This window comes from Sus scrofa, chromosome 6, assembly GCF_054392235.1.
Source record: "Sus scrofa isolate SSC_HxYL_T2T_F1_AM1 chromosome 6, Sscrofa_HxYL_maternal_Yorkshire_Landrace_v2.0, whole genome shotgun sequence".
Lineage (NCBI taxonomy): Eukaryota > Metazoa > Chordata > Mammalia > Artiodactyla > Suidae > Sus > Sus scrofa.
The window spans coordinates 61,976,066-61,997,744 of NC_139388.1; the positions used below are offsets into that span (position 1 = coordinate 61,976,066).

At 50.3% G+C, this 21,679-nt stretch overlaps 1 protein-coding gene and 1 pseudogene across 2 annotated transcripts; one reads left to right on the forward strand and one right to left on the reverse strand.

The window, feature by feature from the left end:
- Window positions 1-35: 35 nt before the first annotated feature.
- LOC100620152 (cationic amino acid transporter 3-like) lies at window positions 36-19,075 on the reverse strand. 2 transcript variants are annotated; one of them, XM_084961901.1, is made up of 13 exons: window positions 18,961-19,075; window positions 18,224-18,369; window positions 9,210-9,606; window positions 8,486-8,644; window positions 6,763-6,945; window positions 6,454-6,566; window positions 5,777-5,850; window positions 5,464-5,603; window positions 5,268-5,370; window positions 4,889-5,088; window positions 4,526-4,692; window positions 4,187-4,295; window positions 36-4,018 (listed from the first exon to the last, which is right to left on the reverse strand). In XM_084961901.1, the coding sequence occupies exons 2-13, from the start codon at window positions 18,308-18,310 to the stop codon at window positions 3,897-3,899; spliced, it is 1,854 nt and encodes a 617-aa protein (XP_084818027.1). In that variant the 5' UTR covers window positions 18,311-18,369; window positions 18,961-19,075; the 3' UTR covers window positions 36-3,896. The 2 variants fall into 2 exon arrangements, 1 of the variants encoding a protein (XP_084818027.1); XR_014806646.1 differs by lacking the exon at window positions 36-4,018 and having other exon boundaries at window positions 6,768-6,945.
- On the forward strand, window positions 18,338-20,043 carry LOC146402452 (olfactory receptor 6E1-like; annotated as a pseudogene).
- Window positions 20,044-21,679: the final 1,636 nt, after the last annotated feature.

A 21,679-nucleotide genomic window follows, 5' to 3' on the forward strand; every position in this document is an offset into this window, starting at 1 on the left:
CAGTGATTCTTCTATGGTTACCCCTCAAGGCAAGGTTTTTTAGTTTTTCTTTGGTTTTTGGTGTCTTTTTGCCTTTTAGGCACCTTCAGCATATCCAAGTTCAAGGCTAGGGGTCTAATCAGAGCCAATGTCAGGAAGAGAGCTATTTATACAAACTTTTAATCTCAGAATGACTTGACTTCATGGAGTGGCAAACCTTTGCTCTCCCCCTTCCTCCTGGGCACTGTCTGCCTCCTCTTTAAACCCTGGGTCCCCACCCCCTTCTCCTTGGTCTTGGGTAGCATATAAACTCCAAGTGTCTGACTGTCTTTGAGCCACAGAGTTTTTATGGGCCTCCTCTAGATACCAAACGACATTCGTCAATCTGTTAGGAAAATGTAATTATTCGACCAGGCAAAGAAATGTTTTCTGTCCCTTCAGAAACTAGAGCTGCTTGAGAGAGGATTAAGATGGCAGAAGAGAAGGACTGGAGCTCAACTTCTCTCCTAAAAAGAACAAAAGTCACACCTAAAGGCTGACCAATCTCCACCCAAATGGACTGGAAACCTTAAAAAAGACATCCTACTCCAGAAGAAAAAGAGGACACAAGAGGGAGGAGGGGCAATTACATGATATAAACAACCCCATACCTCCCGGGTGGGAAGCTCCACAGACTGGAAACTAACTGGTTCACAGAGACTCACCTACAGGAGTGAGAGTTCGGAGCCCCACATCAAACCCTCACATGTGGGGATCTGGCACTGGGAGAAAGAGCCCCTGGAGCATCTGGCATTGAAGGCCAGTGGGGCTTGTGAGCAGGAGCTCCACAGGACTGGGGGAAATGGAGACCCCATTCTTAAAAGGCGCACACACGTGCACTGGGTCCCAGGGCAGAGCAAGGTCTCCATAGGCATCTGGGTCAATGCTGACTGCAGTTCTTGGAGGACATCCTGGGAAAACAGGGGTGAATGTGGCTTGTTGTGAGGAAAGGGCATTGGAAGCAAAGCTCTCGGGAATATTCAGCAGCAGTGCCTTTCTCTGGAGGTGGCCATTTTAGGAAAATCTGGCCCCACCCATCAGTGCTGAGAAGCCTCAGGGCAAACAACAATCCAGGTGGGGTCACAGCCCCATCCCTCACTAAACAGGCCACCTCAAGACCCCTCAGGCACACAGTTGCCTCTAGTCCCATCCAGAGACTAAGCCCCACCCACCAGAGGGATTAGAATCAGCTCCACCTACCAGTGGGCAGGCATCAGTCCCTCCCATCAGGAAGCCTACAGCAAGCCCCTGTACCAACTTCAGCCACAAGGAGGGCAGACACCAGAAGTAAGAGAGGCTACAACTCTAGTATCTATCAAAAGGTCACCACACCAAAAACCTATCAAAATGAAAAGACAGAGAACTATAGCTCAGATGAGGGAGAAAGAAAAAAACCCAGAAAATCAGCTAAGTGACCAGGAGATTCTCAGCCTCCAGGAAAAAGACTTTAGATTGTTGATGCTGAAGATGAGGCAAAACATTGGAAATAAACTGGAGGCAAAGGTGGATAACTTACAGGAAACACTGGCCAAAGAGATACAAGCTATAAAACTTAAACAAGAAGAGATGCAAAATACAATAACGGAAATAAAAACTTCACTAGAGGCAGCTAACAGCAGAATACAGGAGGCAGAAGAACGAATAAGCGAGGCGGAGGACAGATTAGTGGAAATCATGGATGCAGAACAGAAAAGAGAAAAAAGATTGAAAGCAAATGAAGAGAGTCTCAGAGAACTCTGGGACAACGAGAAACACACCAACATCTGTATTACAGGGGTGCCAGAAGGAAAAGAGAGAGAGAAGGGGACAGAAAAAATATTCCAAGAGATAACAGCCAAAAACTTCCCTAACACGGGAAAGGAACTACTCACTCAAATCCAGGAAGCACAACAAGTACCACATAAAATAAACCCAAGGAGGATACACCCCAAGGCACATATTAATCAAACTGACCAAGATTAAAGACAAAGAGAAAATCTTGAAAGCAGCTAGGGAAAAGAAACAAGTAACATACAAGGGAACCCCAATAAGGTTATCCGCAGATTTTTCAGCAGAAACTCTGCAGGCCAGAAAGGCGTGGCATGATATACTTAACGCGGTGAAAGGAAAACACCTCCAACCAAGAATACTCTACCCAGCAAGGCTCTCCTTCAGATTTGAAGGAGAAATCAAAACCTTCACAGATAAGCAAATGTTGAGAGAATTCAGCAACACTACACCAGCTTTACAACAAATACTAAAGGAACTTCTCTAGGCAGAAGAGAAAAGACAGCAACAGGAAACAAAAATGCCACAAATGACAAGGCTCACCAGGAAAGGTATAGATACAGTAAAGATACAAAATCATCCATGCACAATTATACCACCAAAATCATAAATCATGAGAAGAGGTGGTACAAATGCAGGACACTGGAGATGAACTTGCAATTAAGAGAACAACAACTTAAAATGTAGGAGAAAATGTCCCAATAAAATGTAGAAAGGAGAGACCCCAGCCATGATGACTAAGCAAAGTCTAGCCAACTGCCCCAACCAGTCCTCCCCCATGCATCTGCTTCTGTAAATTTGTTTCCACATCTACTACCTTGCCTGACGTCACTCCAGTCCAACTAGCCAAGCTTGGACCCGGAAGACATAGCCCATAAAAGCCTTGTGAAACCCTTCTTCCGGGCTCAGACTCTGGAGAGCGATCTCCTCTGAGCCCGCCGGCGTAATAAACCTGAGTTCTCCAACTCTCCGAGTGCTCACTTGGTTTCTCACCGGGTAAAAGAGCTGATCCACTACAGCCACAGAGCTGCCTGAGCTGGTATGCTACAGCCACGGGGCTGTCGCCAGAGCTGATACGCTGCAGCACAGGGCTGCTGGGTATCTGCTGTAACAAAAACAATCTCACATACATATAGACTCTTCTATCAAAACTTCAGAATAACTGCAAACCAAAAATCTACAAGTGATACACAAACAAGGACTCTCTGGGGAAGAAACACAGCTCATAGTCAATAAGTGCATAATCCACCATGAAGGGGGTCATTTGACATCATTCTTGGAATGATGAAGTCTTCTTAGATCTGATTCTGATTTCCTCTCCATCAAAGAATTGATGATAATTATAATCAAATAATGCCGCTGTACAATTAACTAATACAGTTCTACAATTGTATTATTAATAACCATTTCCCTCCATGGTACAATGTAAGGTCTATAATGTCTTGTTTATCACATCACCTAGAATGGCATAATGCCTATATTGAAGAATCAGTAAGATGTAACAAATTGTGAGGACATATTTATATAGTTACGTTGTTTTTTAACCAATTTATGCATTTTATATTTTACTTATTTTCAGAGGGTGTATTATTTTTGTTATTCTTACAAGTTAAGTTATTCTTTTTATTATGCTATATAAAATATTTAATGGTATATAAGGCTTTCTTTATAAATTTTAGTTGCATAATATACACAATTTTAATATAATGCTAATTTTTAAAGAAAAATTGAAATGTAATAGATAAAACTAAGTAGTAAAGATAAAAGCTATAAGAAATGGGATAAAGTACAGAATAAATTTCCTATTTGTCTCAGCATATTTTCCATTCCACTTCTCCGGTGGGAGTCACTTAATCTGCTTCTTAAGATCCATGATATAATAATCTGTGTGAATGTAATTGTGTTTAAATGTATGTATTTTATTCTGTAAAAAATAAAAATAAAATTTCAGAAAAAAATTATACAATATTAAAGTGATTCAGTCCTCTGTCAATGAAAACAGGGCTCTAAATGCAACCCACTCATACCCCACAGAGGATCACAGTGTCCCTTGAACCACAAGACACCTCCCGTGTTTGAAGGGAAACACACACAGCATCTACTTCCTGCGGTTAAGAGGATTCAGCACCAGGGGTGTGTTCATCCAGAGTCTGGAAATTGGAGGCTGGTGGCTGTGGATCACTCTTCTCCTCCAAGCTGTGTCGGATCCCATATCCAAAGAATATAGCAAGTCCTAGCAGGGAAATGAGACCATGAGAAGGAAAGTAGGCTCTCTCCCCACTTACAAAGGCCCAAAAGAACCCCTATTAGGGCATCTGACACAGTTTGTGGGGAGAGGTAATTAGGAAGGGAGTTGGGTTCAGTCACTCTAGAGGCTTCTTCATCCCAGAAAGCCACTCACCCACAACATTCCAGATGCCAAACTGGGCCCAGGTCACAGAGGACAGCTGCATCATCAGGTAGACATTCACAAAGATGCTCAGCACTGGGAGGACGGGCAGAGCAGGGACCTGGGGGCGAAGTCAGTGACTCCCTGAACATAACACCCACATCTCTGAGAGGGAGACCCCAGTCCTCCTCAGGCTGTGCATGCAGGGCCCACTGAGACTGGGTGGGACCAGGGAAGGTCCATGGGTATGAGCAAGTCCCCCCTTCCCTGGTCCAGCAAAGGAGGCTTCACCTCAAAGCATGCCGACTTCAGCCCCTCAGCCTGGACAGCTGGGCACATAAGGTCACCTACCCTGAAGGGAAGAGGAGAGGGGTTCTGGGGCTGCCTCCAAATGATGGCGGTGATCCCCGCAATGAGCAGCAGCAGCAGCACAGCCCCTGCTGTGAACCCGGGGTCTCCAGAGAACACGCGGCTGAGCCACTGGGCCAGAAGCAGGCTCAGGATGGTCAGCAGGAGAACTGCACGGGTCAAGGGGAAGACAGCAGGCTCAACTCCAGAGGCCAAATGGGCCAAGACCTCGGGTCACCCCTCCCCCACACTGCCCACCCCAGGAAGGGCCATCACATCTGCAAGACTCCTCAGCTGCCAGCACACCCACTCCCTGCCCATCCTGCCAATCTCGGAAGGTGACCAAAGAGAAGTCCCCGGGCTCACCCAGCAGGAAGGCGCATCCATAGACAATCTGGCCAGATTTCAGAGTGGGGGTGGTGCTGATAGGGTCACACAGGCTCTTTAGAGGGTTTGAGGTTCCTGTTGCAGGTACAGATTCCAAAGGACTTTCTTCAGCTGTATGCTTCAGCTGAATTTCCTCCTCTGCTTTCGCCTTCTGGCTGAAACTCTGGTCTGGTTGGTACCTGAAGCAGAGGATTTAAGGCAATGGTAATAGCAGCCTCTACGCATCCAACATCAGGCAGCCTAACCCACCTCTTTCCTTCCAGAAGCCTACCAGGACACTTAGAAGACAGATACTCATTAGCTCCCCTTCAATTCCCATGAGCCCAAGACCCCCAATCAACGCGTAGTGGAGTCTCACCTGAGGACCAGGACAGAAAAAGTCACAAGGAAGTAAGAAAGCAGGGCCCCAACTGACAGGAGTTCCACAAGATGAAAGATCTTGAAAAGTACTGCCAGGATCCCTAGAACGAGGGTCGGGGGAGGGAGTGAGAAGCCACTGGATATATCCAAGCTAAAGAAATTGATCAAAGAAGGACTGGGTTGTGTTTATGGACCTGAAAGAGTTGCAGAAACCAGGACGGCCACAAAGGGGGTGCCTCTTCGGGCATAGATTTGGCCAAGTCCCCGGAAAAGGAGCCCATCCTCTGCCATTGCACCAATCAACCGAGACATGGCCAATATGACAACCAGGAGGCTGGAAAAGACAATAATGGGAACACGTGTGAGGATGTAGAGAAGCAGGACAGACCTGCTTTCTGCTCCCTGCTCCCACCTGGGGTGAGGTGTCTTTCCCTCTCGTCCCTCAATCCCAAGAGAGAGGATGCCTGAGCATCTGACGGTACATGGAGAGAAAGCTTTGACACTGACCTGTAAAAAAGAGCACACAGGATGACAACAGCCACGAAGTATCCGGCAGGAGCCCACCCAACATGGTGAAAAGCCTGTGGCAAGGGGATGTTAGGATGAATATGGTAGTAGGGCACCATGAGGGTGATTGCTACTGTGACACCAGAATAGGTCAAAAAGCAGCTGGAGGAGTTACCGTCGTGGCACAGTGGTTAACGAATCTGACTAGGAACCATGAGGTTGCGGGTTCGGACCCTGCCCTTGCACAGTGGGTTGAGGATCCGGCGTTGCCGTGAGCTGTGGTGTAGGTTGCAGACACGGCTCAGATCCCGTGTTGCTGTGGCTCTGCCGTAGGCCAGAGGCTACAGCTCCGATTGCACCCCTAACCTGGGAACCTCCATATGCCACGGGAGCAGCCCAAAGAAATAGCAAAAAGACAAAAAAAAAAAAAAAAAAAAAAAAAAAAAGCAGCTGGAGATGAAGATCCCTATGCTCCAAGGGATGGAATGCTGAGGGTTGGGGGTTTCTTTCCCTACAGGGTGTTGGGAACATCAGGTCAGGAAAACACACAGCTGTGAAATCATTCAATATTCTTCCCCCTCCCACCTCCAAAAGCAGCCTCATCAACTGCCAACCCCATTGTTCAAGGGCATCCCAAACTGGGCAAAGCCGGAAAGGACACATGAAGACCATGTTACCTGCAGTGATAATGGCATTGAGACCAAAGAATGAGTAGAAAGGCATTGCTGCTCCCTGGAGAATCCCTTCAAAGCCAAAGGGCACAAACCCTCCAGAACCCAGAGGGCCCAGGCTGTGGTGAGAGAAGGGATGAGGAAGAGCATGGGGGAGGTTGCTCAGACATCTCTACTGGACTCCTCCGTTAACGCCCCAAGACCTGGGCTCCAGGACCCTATCTTCTGGATCCATCAGCCCAGGTCTCTTCCGTTCCCACTGTATTCCCAGATCTGCAGCCCCCTCTCAGCAGGACTTGGGGCAAGAGGACCCACCTAACCTATAGCTGTCAGAGGATCCAGATGTGGCCAGTTTGTAGTCCTGTTCTGTGAGCTGCCAGTTGTGCAGGTCTCCCTTAATGAAGCCAGAGAGGATCATGAAGCTGAGCAACAAAACATTGATGCCTGCGGACACTTTGCTAACCAGGGCTGAGTCATGAACTCCCAGAAGCACTAGCCCTGTGGGAAAGATGGAAAGTGTGAAACCTCCAAAACAATTAAATCCACAGAGACAGAAAGTGGACGGGCGGTGGTCAAGGGCTTCGGGTTGGGACCCAGAGGTGGTGTGGGGGATGGACAGTGATGCTCAGTGGGTGCAGGGCTGCCTTTGGGGGAGATGAAAATGTTTGGAAGTAGAGGGAGATGTTGGTTGTGAATGTCCTAAGTGCCACTGAATTTTACACCCTAAGATGGTTCATTTTTTTCTCTCTCTTTTTTTTTTTTCCCCCTTTTTGCCATTTCTAGTGCCACACTTGCGGCATATGGAGGTTCCCAGGCTAGGGGTTGAATCAGAGCTATAGCCACCGGCCTAAACCACAGCAACATGGGATCCAAGCCACATCTGCAACCTACAGCACTGCTCATGGCAACGCCGGATCCTTAACCCACTGAGCAAGGCCAGGTATCGAACCCCCAACCTCATGGCTCCTAATCAGATTCTTTAACCACTGAGCCAAGACGGGATTCCCTAAGATGGTTCATTTCGTATTGTGGCAATCATCTCTCAATACATACATCTATTGGAAAATCATGCTGTATATCTCAAACTTACAGACTGTTGTATGTGAATGATATTTCAATTAAGCTGAAAAAAGAGTAATTAGTTCTTCCTCTGAGAAACTCGTTTCCTTTATTTTTTTTAATTTTTTTTTCTTTTTGCCTTTTCTTGAGTTGCTCCTGCGGCATATGGTGTTCCCAGGCTAGGGGTCTAATCAGAGCTGCAGCCACCGGCCTATGCCACAGCCACAGCAACTCGGGATCCGAGCTGCGACTGCGAACTACACCACAGCTCACAGCAATGCCAGATCCTTAACCCACTGAGCAAGGCCAGGGATCAAACCCACAACCTCATGGTTCCTAATCGGATTCGTTAACCACTGTGCCACGACAGGAACTCCCGAATCTCCTTTCCTTTAAAAGAATATTCTTGTTCTCAATACAGAGGAGGAAACTTCTCATTTTCTAAGTGGTTCGGAACTGGGCTGATTTTGTTCCCAGATGGAGGTGTGGCCATATCTGGAGACATTCTGACTGTCATGTGTCATATGGGGGAGCAAAGGCCAGGGATGCTGGTCAACATCCAACAGTGATTTTATAAGAGTTCCCATTGTGGCTCAGCAGGTTAAGTACCCGGCCTTGCCTCTGGACGATGCGGGTTGGATCCCTGGCCTCACTCACTGGGTTCAGGATCCAGTGCCATGAGCTGTGGTATAGGTCACAGATGTGCCTTGGATTCAAATCCTAGCCTCAGGAACTCCCATCTGCCACCACTACACATGTATTAAAAAAAAGAAAAAAGTAATTCAGGGAGCACAGGACAGCCCCTACCCGTGGGCAAACGTCAGTGCTGCAAAGGTGGAAAACAATGGGCTCAGCTTTGCCTTCCTGACCCTTTCTCTCCAGTCCTAATCCCCCCACCATTCGGGAACCCAAGCCCTTCCCACCCCAGCACCCCCATTCACAGTCCATGCTCCCCAGCTTTGCTCTGACCCCTTCTTACCAGCCATCAGCAGCACCAGGGCCAGCGCAACAAAGTCTGGGTATGGGGCCAAGAACGAGGGCGTATGCTCAGAGAACGTTCCCTCTAACTTTTGTGAGATGTGGTTCCCGATCAGGCTGTCAAAGGTGTAGCTCCAGGCCCTGGTCAAGTAGGCTGTGGCTGCAGTGGCAGAAGGTAGATTCATGAAAGGACAGTAACTGAACCCCTATGAACACCCTGGAGTGGATTTGGGGCGGGGGGGAAGAAACGGACAACATACCCCATCTCAAAGTTTCTCTTCATGGGCTGGGGGGGCAGGGCCAGGTGACTAAATGGACTATGTGATATGTTAGGAGGAGATGGAGGTTATGCAAGAAAAGAACACAGAGAAGTAGGACCAGCACGGCTGGGAGATGAGGGCTGAAATCCCACTCAACTGGTACAGGGAAACCCAGGAAGACAACAGCTGAGCAAAGCCTTTCAAATGCTGAGGGATGGGCCTGTGGGACGTGCCTCCCTCTCACCCACTCCCTACACTTCCCCCTCCTCCTAGGTTTTGGGTCCAGTCATTTTAGGACAACAGGATAGAGCCGAGGAGAATGCAGGGGGAGGGGATTCTGCCACGACGACCTGACTCCCTCTACAAGGTCAATGACAAAGGGCTGATGAACGAGGGAAGACCCCAGATCTCTCTCCCAGGTCCCTGGTCTTAACCCCACAGCATGCCCCACTCCCATCATCTCACCAAGGACGAAATTCAGTATGAGGGTCCAGCCAGTGATGAAGGTATGCAGTTGTCCCATTGTCACATAGCTGTAGAAATACACAGAACCTGAGCGGGGCACCCGGGCCCCAAACTCAGCGAAGTAGAATCCAGACAACATGGAAAAGAAGCGAGTCACCACGAGGGAGACGATGATCCCAGGTCCAGCTACATACACGGCCACTGAACCAGCCAGGATGTACACACCAACACTCAGGGTTCTGTTCACACCAAAGACCAGTAGGCTGAAGATGTTTGGATGAGGTGTGGGAATCTCAGACTCGTCCCTGGGCTCCAGTGGCCGCCTTCGGACCAGTTTCTCACAAAACTGGCGAACATACTGATCCAGCATCCCACACAGAGTTGAAGAGGCTCGACCCTGCAGAGACAACAACACCCAAAGTCACCAAGAATGTCCATGCACACTTGACCCTGGGAGTCTGACTCCACAAAGCAACGGGGTTATGGGAAAAGCGGGTAAAGGGGTACACGGGGCACGTCCTTCATCTCTGAGCTTTGGTTTCTTCAAATCTAAGGAAGACTTTCCACATGGTTCAAAGTTACTGCAAGGGCTGCTTGCAGAGAAGGGAGGGGAGAGAATTATGTCTCCCCCAAAATGCACCACTTCACATGTGCACTGTTTTCAGCTAAAGGCAATGAAGACTCAGCAGACTCAGGAGCAGTTCTTGCCGCTCCCTTAACTGATCAATAACTTAGACAGACGGCCCATGCCAGGAAAAGAGCTGTTTCTGGAGATAACTTTTTATCTCAGAAAACCATCTCTAAATAAATGGGCAAATATTTGCTTTCCAAGCATTTCTCCTCCCAGCTTTCTGGGGGCTGTCTCCCTCCCCTGGGAACACCCAGATCCCCACCCACTTCTCCTTAAGCTCAGGAGGTGAGCATATAAGCCTCAGGTGCCTGAATGTGTTGAGGCTCAGAGCTTCTATGGGCCTCTTATACCTAACAAACTAAATTTGTTCATCTCCTACATAAATGTCATGATCAGACCAGCCAAAGAATCTAGAAAGCCAAGATTTCGGCCCCTTCAGAATTAAAAGCTTCTAATACCGTACTTGGCACACACAGCAGCCTCTTAATTGTTCTAAGCTGAGTGCCTAAGAATGATGATTTTAGAACTGAAGTCAACCAGATCTGCTGGTTCCAATTCAGCTCTGCTGTGCATCAGCTTGTCTGACTGTGTACAAACTATGTGCCATCTTCGTCCTCCTTTCCACCATAAAACACGGGAAATTGTTACCATCCTTATTCCTTCCCTTCCTTCTTATGTGTGAAGTGACCTTTTTGTTTTTGTTTTTGTTTTTGTCTTTCTGTCTTTTGAATGCTGCATCTGAGGCATATGGAGGTTCCCAGGTTAGGAATCTAATCTGAGCTGTAGCTGCCAGCCTATGCAATAGCTCATGGAAATGCTGGGTCCTTAACCCACGGAGAAAGACGGGATCGAACCGCCAACCTCATGCTTCCTAGTCGGATTCCTTTCTGCTGAGTCACAACGGGCTCCTGAAGTGACTATTAATAACTAGGTCATTGGAGAACTGAGACTCCACATCTTTCTACACCAAGGTCCCTGAAAACGGACCACTTTCTGTGTCACTGCTTGCAGAGTGACATGGAGTTGGAACTGCGAGTTCAGGCAGAATGACATGGGACAGACTCCAGCCCAGCTCAGTCAAGGCATCAAACCACACTGGTCTGTCTCCCAACTGCCTGCAGGAAAGGGACCAACCCTTCATTCTTCATCTTCAGGAAGCCTCTGCCCATGACACCCCAAAGTCCATGATTAGCACTTTGGATAAGAGCAAACATTCAAAGACCCAGGGAACTCTGGTTAAAATCTTGGTTTAGGTGTTCCTGTTGTAGCTCAGTGGTTAACGAATCCAACTAGGAACCATGAGGTTGCAGGTTTGATCCCTGGCCTTGCTCAGTGGGTTAAAAGATCCGGCGTTGCCGTGAGCTGTGATATAAGTTGCAGACGCGGCTAGGATCCTGCGTTGCTGTGGCTCTGGTGTAGGCCGGCGGCTACAGGTCCGATTGGACCCCTAGCCTAGGAACCTCCATATGCCACTGGAGTGGCCCAAGAAATGGCAAAAAGACAAAAAAAATCTTGGTTCAGAGCTTCCATGCTCACTGGAAACGAATCTGAATAGCATCCGTGAGGATGCAGGTTCAATCCTCAGAATCACTTGGTGGGTTAAGGATCCGGCATGGCCCTGAGTTCTGGTATAGGTTGCAGATGTGGCTTGGATCCTGCTCTGATGTGGCTGTGGTGTAGGCTGGCAACTACACTTCTGGTTCGACCCCTAGCCTGGGATCCTCCACATACCGCAGATGCAGCCCTAAAAAGATTAAAAAAACATTTAAAAATAAAGAGTTAAAGAAAGAATCTTGGCTCCACCAACACCTCTGTGCCCTTGGAGAAGTCATTTCATTCTCTGCGTGTCTGTGTTCTTCTGGTTCAGATACTACGGAGGAGCCCTTGGGCACTGTGAGTAGGAAAGTAAAATGGAGAAGGGAGGAGATACAATGCATAAAATATGGTCATTCCTCAAAAACTGAAAATGGATTTACCCTATGGTCCAGTAATTCAGCTTCTGGGTATAGACCCAAAGGAACTCCAAACAGGGTCTCAAAGTGATAACCATACGTCCATGTTTATAACAATACTATTCACAGTAGCTCAGACATGGAAGCATCTCCTATGTCCATCCCCAAAGGAATGGATAGACACAATGTGCTCCATACAGAGGGTGGAATATGATTCAGCCTGAGAAAACAGCAATGGCTGACCCCTGCTACAACATGGAGGACCCTTGAGGACACTGTGCTGAGTGACATGAGCCAGTCACAAAAAGACCAAGAGTGTATGATTCCACTTCTATGAAATACCCAGAGAATCAAATTCATAGACAGAAAAGTCAATCGGTGGCTTGCTAGGAGCTGAGGTGAGGGGGCAACAGGGAGTTATTGTTAAATGGGCACAAGAAGAGAAGGGTTCTGAGACTGGTCGCAGGACAATGGAAATGTACTCAATGGTACAGAACTGTACACCTACAATGGTAGAGACGGTTAATTTTATGCAATCAGAGCAACCAGGGACCCAAGCCACGTCTGCTACCTACACCACAGCTCACAGCAACACCGGATCCTTAACCCACTGAGTGAGGCCAGGGATCGAACCTGGGACCTCATGGATGCTAGTAAGATTCCTTTCCGCTGAGCCACAACAGCAACTCCTACCACATTTTCAATTAATACCAGTAATGTGTCCTCTGAGCCAGCGTCACGGTGTGAGCAAGCCCAGTGTTGATTTCATATGCATCACCATCAGCCCCCCTCCACCAATACCAAAAGCCACAGATGCTCAGGTCAGTCCCTCAGTTACAGTGTTCTGGGAATCCGCAGAGTTGAAAATCACAGACCTCCAACTATACACAGGAAACTGAAGTCAGTGGTTCTCATGTCATAAACCCTATATAAGGATCATCTTTACCGCTCTTTGAGCACAGGTCAAATAAAACCAGTCTTAGAATGCAGACACTGAGCCAACTCCCTCCACTTCTCACACAAACACAACAGCTCCCAGCTCCTTCTGCTTTCGTGTGCACAATGGGTCTTCCCACCCTCAGGCTGAGCCAGCCTGACCCAGCTGCACCCTGCGATGGCAGAGTCTCTTTAGGAGCCGCTGAACGCCACGCTCAGTCTCCTCCAAGAGAGGGCATACCCAAGACTTACTGATCCTTGGAGCAGAGCCTGGAGCAGGGATCTCTCAGGGAAGCTGAGGTTAAGTTGTGTGGGGCTGGAGCTGACACATCTCCAAAGAGGGAAGCAGGGAGTCCCTGAGCACCAACGACTAGGCTTAAACCTTTGGTGGGGTGGGGCTGGGGTGGGGCTGGGGCTGGGTGGGTGGGAGCATCTGGAGTGTTGCTATCAGCCCTTGACATGTCTGTGGTTACTCTCAGAGGATGGGTTCAGAGATTTCTTTGTACTGGGCTAAAATACACAGTACATAAAAGTGGCCATTTTATTTTTTTATTTTATTTTTTATTTATTTTTTTATTTTTTTGGCTTTTTGCCTTTTCTAGGGCTACTCCTGGGGCATAAGGAGGTTCCCAGGCTAGGGGTCGAATCCGAGCTGTAGCTGCCGGTCTACACCACAGCCACAGCAACTCGGGATTAGAGCCGCGTCTGCAACCTACACCACAGCTCACGGCAACGCTGGATCCTCAACCCACTGAGCAAGGACAGGAATTGAACCCCCAACCTCATGGTCCCTAGTCGGATTCGTTAAGGACTGAGCCACGATGGGAACTCAAAAGTGGCCATTTTCATCACCTTCAAGTAGGCAGTTCAGTCCTGTTAAGCATGTTCACCTTTTGTGCCGCCAAACTCCAGAACTTTCTGCATCTTGCAAAACGGAACCTCTGTACCCACTCGCCCCCAATGCCCCTTCTCCTTTCCCAGTTCCTGGCAATTCCCATCCTACACTCTGTCTCCATGAATCTGACCCCTCCAGGTGCTGCACTGAAGGGAATCCTTCAATATTCGTCCTTTCCCGTCAGGGCTGTTTCAGTGAGTAAAGTGTTCACTGGGTTTCTCCACGTTGTAGCGTGTGTGAGATTCCCTGCCTTGTTGATGCTGAATGATACTCTGTTATTTACACATACGACGTTTGGCTTATCCATTCTTTGGTCAGTGGGCACGTGGGCTGCTCCACGTTTTAGCTCACGTGACTTACGCTACTCTAAACGTGAATGTACAAGTGTCTCTTCCAGGGTGTGCTTTCAGGTCTTTCGGGAAGATCCTCATCAGAGGAAATTGCTGGGTCACATGGCTCTAAGACTTGCCATTGCTCGTGATGGAGAAGGTGTTCACATACTGAGGTGTGGGGACGTCAGGGTGGCTGGTACAGGCTTCAGCCTGAACGTTGTGTGCAGCTGCGACAGCCGGTCAGACCCTCACGGCACATCTGCTCTCACCACTGAGGTCAAGGAGGTCTGTTTGGAGGATGAGGATGAACAACTCCCAGCTTATGGTCTCCATGGCAACACTCACTCGAAGATAAGGTTTCCTTCCCACCCAGACCCGAGGGTCCCACTGTCTCGCTGTCTGAGGACTAAGTCTGTCTTTTTTGAAATCCTGAAGGGACCTACCTGGTCATGGTTGATGTCTGACCTATATTTTAACAAGATAGAAGAGTATGCTGAAAACGATGCTTCCATGGAACAGGTCCTCAGAGCTACTGGAAGGCTGTCTCCCCTGCTATGGGCCTCAGTTTGGCTCAAATGAAACTCTTTCCTATGTTTGTTTGTTTGGCTGCACTCCTGGCATGTGGAAGTTCCCAGGCCAGGATCAAACACCATGACACAGTGGTGAAAATGCCAGATCCTTAGCCCACTTGGTCACAAGAGAACTCCAACGCTTTCCTGTTCTTTTTTCTTTTTACTTCTTTTTTTTTTTTTTAGGGCCGCACCCACGGCACATGGAGGTTCCCAGGCTAGGGGTCCAATCGGAGCTACAGCTGCCAGCCTACACCACAGCCACAGCAACACAGGCCCTGAGCTGTCTCTGCGACTTACCCCATGGCTGGCCGACAGCCATGCCAGATCCTTAACCCTTTGAGAGAGGCCAGGGATCAAACCTGCATCCTCATGGATACTAGTCAGATTCATTTCTACTGCGCCACACCAGGAGCTCCCTCTTTCCTATTCTTATGACAGATTGTTTATCGATTATTTCTGTGGACACTTGAGTTCCTTTGATCAGCAAGGACCCTGAGAAGTGGGGGCTGCAAGACCGGGGACCCCGCTCACAACCCTACTCCCTCCCAGGCTTCTTACCCTACTCAACTCTCCACAGTCTGCACGTGGCCTGAGATGCTCCAGGGTGGGCAACCCCCAAGCCCAGCTGCACCCCACCCAGGAGAAGGGGAGCTTAAAACCTCTGCTGTGAAGTCAGGCAACAAAAGCATTGAACAAGCATCCTGCCTGCACCCAGCCTTGCAGGAAGGGAGGGAGGAGACAAAGGGGAGGGTGACCTGGGCCCCTTCTCCAAGCAGCTCTGTTTGCTGGAGAAGAGCTGAGCACACAGGCAGAGCAGGGGACCTGGATGTCAGAGCAGAGGAGCCCCGCTCCTCAGGGAAGGAAGCCCAGGAGCAGGAAGTGGAGAGGGGCAGGGTGGTGGTGGCAGCAGGGGAATGGCAGGTGGTGGTGAAGCGGTGACAAGACCATGACACGCATCAAGTGACACTGAGCACAAACTATCAAAAGGGACTTACATGTAGTAGCTGACTCTTGCATGAACATTTTTCTTTTTTCTTTCTTTCTTTCTTTTTTTTTTTTTTTCCTTTTTAGGGCCCCACCTGTGCCATATGGAAGTGCCCAGGCTAGGGATCCAATCAGAGCTGTAGCTGTGGGCCTACACCACAGACCCAGCAAGGCCAGATCTGAGCCACATCGGTAAACTACACCACAGCTCACAACAACGCCGGATCCTTAACCCACTGAGCGAGGCCAGGGATCAAACCTGCAACCTCATGGTTCCTAGACAGATTCATTTCTGCTGCACCAGGACGGGAACTCCTGCAATCAGATATTTAATCATGGCACTTGAAGTCTTCTGTCCTTTGTGCTTTTGCAAACATGCTTCATCTTTGGAGTTTCCAGATGGTCTAGGGGGTTAAGGATCTGGCATTCTCACTGCTACGACTCAGGTTGCTGCTGTGGCACAGGTTCCATCCCTGGCCTGGGAAGTCCCGCATGTGCCACAAACATGGCCAAAAGAAAAAAAGAAAGAAAAAAAAAGTTTTATCTTCAAGAAGATTCATAGAAAGGACTTGGCTTTCTGGACTGAGAGGTTTCTGATACCTTTTGGACCATACCAGCGGGCTGGGTAAGAAATTCTAGGACTCTCACGGAAAACCTGGTCGCTTTGTGTCCCTGCTGACCAAAGATCAACGAGAATTCAACACCAGGACTGGATGAACGCGTCCATACAATTTACACCTTGTATGACTTTTTGTCTGGAACACTACTGGCTTTTCCATCTCTGTTTCCCAAACACAAACATCAGACCTTAGCATCCTTCACCAGCTAAAATGGAGCATCCTGGAGAAAGGAGGGAATGACCGAGACGGCCAGGGGTTTCTCACACACTAGCCAGAGAAACTGCACAAAGAGATGGCTGAGATCTTCTCAGCAAAAGAAGGGGGATCCCGGCAGGAAACAAATTCACTGAGACCCACTAGAGCGGATACTTCACAAATGTCAGCATGACGGTGACTATGACAGGGCTAAACCTGGGGACACCAGGAATGAACAGTCATCAACTGTGTGAGTCCAGTGGGGCTGATTCTTGCTTCGCTGCTCAAGGGGAAGAGGAAGGACAGAAAATGAACTGATGGAGGAGTCCCCGTCGTGGCTCAGCGGAAACAAGTCCAACTAGGAACCATGAGGTTTCGGGTTCCATCCCCGGCCTTGCTCAGTGGGTTAAGGATGTGGCGTTGCCGTGAGCTGTGGTGTAGGTGGCAGATGCGGCTTGGGTCACAGGTGGCTGTGGCTCTGGTGGAGGCTGACGGCTACAGCTCCGATTAGACACCTAGCCTGGGAACCTCCATATGCCCCAGGAGCAGCCCTAGAAATGGCAACAAAAAAAAAAGAAAACAAAGATTGATTCTAAGTTTTCAGAGTTTCCTGGGTCCCCGAGGCCTGACCCACCTACCTCTTGGGAACTCCCCGGGTAAGAACTGGGGAGGACAAAGCCTTCCTCACATGTCCCATCTGGGCTGTGACCCCGTATCTGAAATAACAGTGACCCGAGGGGACCAGGGGAGCCCCATTCTTACCAGCGCCATCCAAGAACCCCTTAGGTTTTCAAAATCGTTTTTGCTCATGGGCTCTCTCTGATCCCTGACTCATTCTACGTGATTTTCTTTTCTGTTCTCTCTCTACATCTTCTTTTTCTTGCTCTATCTGTCAGCTCCTAGCTCTTTCTTTCCTTCGTCTCCAGTTCTCTGTCTTACCTGGTCTTCTTCGGCTTCTCTGCCCCAACCTGGACCCTCCCTGCCTTTCTCCTTCCTTCAGCATCTGTCTGCGTTGACTGTGTTTCTCTCTTTTCCTCTCCAGGGCCTGTCCTTGTCTCTGTCACTGGCTCATTGTGTGGGTCACCTTCTCCTTTGCCTCTGCTTCGTGCCATATGCCTCTCCGAGAAAATTCTAGATCTAGTCTTGGACCCTTTGTGACAAAGACGACTGTAAACGCCAGGTAAAAACCTCACTGCCTGTCATCTGGATGCCAGTCCCACCACCTTCCGGGAAACTGGGGACAGAGCAGGAGGGGATGCTGAAGAGGCTTTGGGGAAGGAACTGAGGTCAGGGGAGTGCTTCCTGATTCCAAGAGAAATAGAATTTGACTGCAGCCTGAAGGAGGTGGTGGGGGGATCGAAGCCACAGCGGTCCCCGTGCGGGAGCCCTGAGCTGGCTGCCGACACTGGGCCCTCGAACCGTGCCTGCTCTGCAAGGGTCTGGGCTGTGAGTGTGAACTCACACCTGAGTCTGAACACAGAGACCACAAACACATAAGCAAACAAATAAAAAGGAATGTAACACAATTCACCTACGGCCTTTTCACAGTGATGGCACGTGGAAATGATAACGCTTATACCCACGGGGTCAGATAAAACCTGTTCCTCACACCCCCTGCACCTGTTTCTGTTTCCTCAGTCTATTCATGTGGCTCCTAGAAAATCCAAAAGAACACCTGGGGCTTGGGTTTGTGATGCAGGTTACCTCGCTCAGGGGCCAGAGCTGGTCTAGGCGTGAGTGTGTTTCAGGTGAGGACAGAGGAGGCATCGAGCAGCCATAGGAGGCTGAGAGTATCGATGTGATACAGTAGTTCCTGGGAGCTCAGAACTGTCAAGACTCTTCCAGCTGCCCAACACCCCCTCGTCTCTCCCCTCCCCTATCCCTTCCCTGTGCACACCTTTGGGAGAGGGCGTTCTGCCAAGAAGGGGCACGAGGTCCTATTCTGTGTCTCGATCCGGGTGCTGGTGGCAATTGTCTGTTCCATTTGAGAAAAGGCACTGAATGTTCAGGGATGACATATGCACGTCTGGAAATGGATGTTACCTTACAATTCATAAATACAAGCAATCAGATAGATAAATAGCTGTGACAAGCAAACCCCCAATTCTCTCCATTACTCGTGCCTGGTTCCCACCTGTATTAACTCGTTCAATCCAAAATAACAGCCCACCAAAGAACAGGACTCACCCCTCAGCGGATTATCAAAGAATTTACCCAGCAAACTGGGTAGGGGCAAGAGGAAAATTTTTCTGACGAAAGCAAACGATGCTTTGTCCATTATATACAGATAATAGCCAGCATCCGGGAGGGTGTTATCACCCGTCAGGCCCTGTTCCAGGTTGCCATTCATTCCTTCTTCACAAGCACCCCAAGGGATGGGTCCTCTTAGCATCCCTGCCTTCCTGATGAAGCGCTGAGCCCCAGCCAGGCCAAGCCACAGAGCCAGGACCAAAGCAGGTTGCCCTGACTCCCGAGTGGGCACACCGAACCCCCACGCTCGGCTGCCTTCCCAGACGGGACCCCCTGGCCAGGCCGTGCCGCCAACCGCACCGCACTGCTGGCGTTTGTGCTCTTGGGGGTCACCCACGTGCGGGCACCCCAGCTCCTGCTCTGCGCTGAGCTCGGGTCACTTACCTGCTGCCTCTCCTGGGCAACCTGCTCGTGGTCACCTTGACCCTGGCTGACCGCCGCCTCGCCTCCCGGATGGATTCCTTCCTCCCCACTTCTGGCGGCTGGAGGTGGGCTTCACCTCTGCCATCGCCCCGCAGGTGCGCGTCCCCCTGGTCACGGGGCAAGGGACCATCTCCAGAGCCAGATACTTCGCCCAGACGGAGCTCTCCTTCGTCCTGGGCACCGCCGAGTCCCTGCTGCGGGCGGTCATGTCCGCGGACCGCCACCTGGCTATCCACCGGCCCCTGCGGTACCCGGCCCTCCTGAGCCCCCGGCTCTGCCCCGTGCTCGGCTGCGCTGCTGGGCCGGCCGCCTCCGCGTCCTCGCGGAGCCCAGCGCCTGGCTGTTCTCCCTACCCTTCTGGGGCCCCAGCTGCTCCTGTGACACGTCTTCTGTGACAGCACGCCCTCGCTGGAGCTGGTATGTGCAGACACCAGGCCCCTGCAGCTCCGGTCCTTCCTGGCAGCCGTGTGCCCCCTGGCTGGCGCCCTGGCGGTCACCCGCCTGTCCCACGGCCGCATCAGCAGCCGCACCATCGGGCGCCCGCCTCCGCCAGGGGGCCGCCCCAAGGCCTCCTCCACCTGCTCCCCCCACAGCCTCGGGCCTCCCTCAGCCTCGGGAGCTGCCTCCTCCTGGACCTGAGCCCCGCCCAGGCGGGGCGGCAGAAGCTCACCAAGGGGCTTGCTTTCTTCAGCACCATCGTGTGGGCCCCGCTGAACCCCTTCATCTCCTGCCTGAGAAGTGAGCTGGTCCACAAAGCGAGCAGGGATCTGCCGATCAAGGCGGGAAGGTTTCTTGCCAAGAAGCTCCAGGCAGGAGCCTTCCAGGAGGGCTGCCTGTTATTTCATCCATGTTGCCCCCAGGGAAGGCCTTTTTTTCCCTCCTTGAGCAGGGAGAACACGTTTGCTGGTTTGAAAGCTGATTGGGGTTAGTTCTGCCTTCTAGGCCCACAAACCGTGGCCTGAACGGCTCTTTTGCTCAGGAAAACACCGCCTTTTGGCAGTAACCATGGAGACTGCCAGCCACTCTCCTCCGGTCTCTAGGTGAGTGGCAGCACACTCTGAATTTTCTCTGGGCACGTGGGAGCCACGGAGGGACAATTTCCATCACCCTCCCTTGCAGCTGCTGTGGGCACATGACCACGTTTAGAGGATGGGGTGTCAGTGGAATGATCGCTGTGATTTATGGGTTGTGATCTCCTAGGAAAACTGCACCCTCCCATGTTTTTCCTTCCATCTTCTTGCTGCCTGGGGTGCCTGACAACGGTCGTGGCCACCTTGGGACAAGGGGTGTTAGCAGTTGTGGAGAGCAGACACCCCACCAGCCTGGGTCCCTGGAGGCACTTGGGGAACAGAGCCCCCTGCTGGCCGGGCATCAACCACACACTTGCCCTGCAAGCCCAGAAAGAAAGATCCTAGGCCCCTGGGACTTGGGGATTCTTTGTTACATCCACTTAGCATCAATTTCCTGGCTGATGCAGATATCCAGGAAAATCCTCAGAGCATAGCCTGGCATGGGTACGCGAAGTTAAAAGCACAGAACTGCTGTGGAAAGGAAGGTAACAAGATGTGCCCTGTGAGCTGGGAAGGGTGTTGCAGTGCAAACCGGGCTGGGCTCCCAAGATAGCACTTGTGTGGGGAGCCTGAACCTTTAGAAGAGAAGGAAGATCACATTTGCTTAGGGAAAAAAAGGACCTAACAGCATGGTGGGCAGGAGGCAAATGGATAAGACGGAAGGCAGCCACCAGAGAGGAGGTTCAAGGACTGGCTGCTATCTGCTGCATTTTGTGATTAAAGATCTCTGATGGTCAGGCTCTTTTTTTGGTCTTTTTGGGGGGGTGCCGCCCCCGTGGCATATGGAGGTTCCCAGGCTAGGGGTCCAATCAGAGCTGTAGCCACTGGCCTATGCCGCAGCCACGGCGATGTGTAGGGTGCAGACGAGGCTCAGATCTGCGTGGCTGTGACTGTGGCTGGGGTGTAGCCTGGCAGCTATAGCTCTGATTCAGCCCCTCCCCTGGGACCCTCCATATGCCATGGGTGCTGCCTAAAGCCATCATCATCCTCCTAACCCCTCACGACAGCCAGGAGAATGTTGTGGAATGAAGCAGCTTGCCTGACTATAAAACCAAAAAGGTGTCCATGGACAGATAAAGTGAGGCCCGTCTTCAAGTTCAGCAAGATACTCATCCTTAGGACCCGGGACAGGAAGGGAAGGGAAAGCGGACCTTCCAGAGGAGGAGCCCCTCCTTATAGGGAACCCTGAGATGATGCAACATAATCTAGCACAAGTTACCACCCCTCTGCTGATTGGAACCAGCACCACGACCGTCCTCGTTGCACCTCACAAGGTCAAGTATGTTCTCACCCAAAACGAAGAAGGAGCTGGTGATGTAAGCCTGACCTCTGCCTTCTACCCGAAGAGTGAGGAAGGTGGACTTTCCCTCTCCCCCACGTTCCTTGGATCATAAAACTGTAGCTTACCTGATCCTCGGGCCAGAGCCCCCTTGCATGCCCGCCTGTACCCCTCACAAGCATCCTGTCCTCATAAATCGATTTCTTGCCTATCCCTTGGTCTCTCACTCAATTCCTTCTGTGCTGAGACACAAAGAACCTGAGCTTCAGTAGGTCCAGCTTCAGTAGGTCCAGACATCAGGTGAGTGATTCGAATTAAAAAAAAAAAAAAA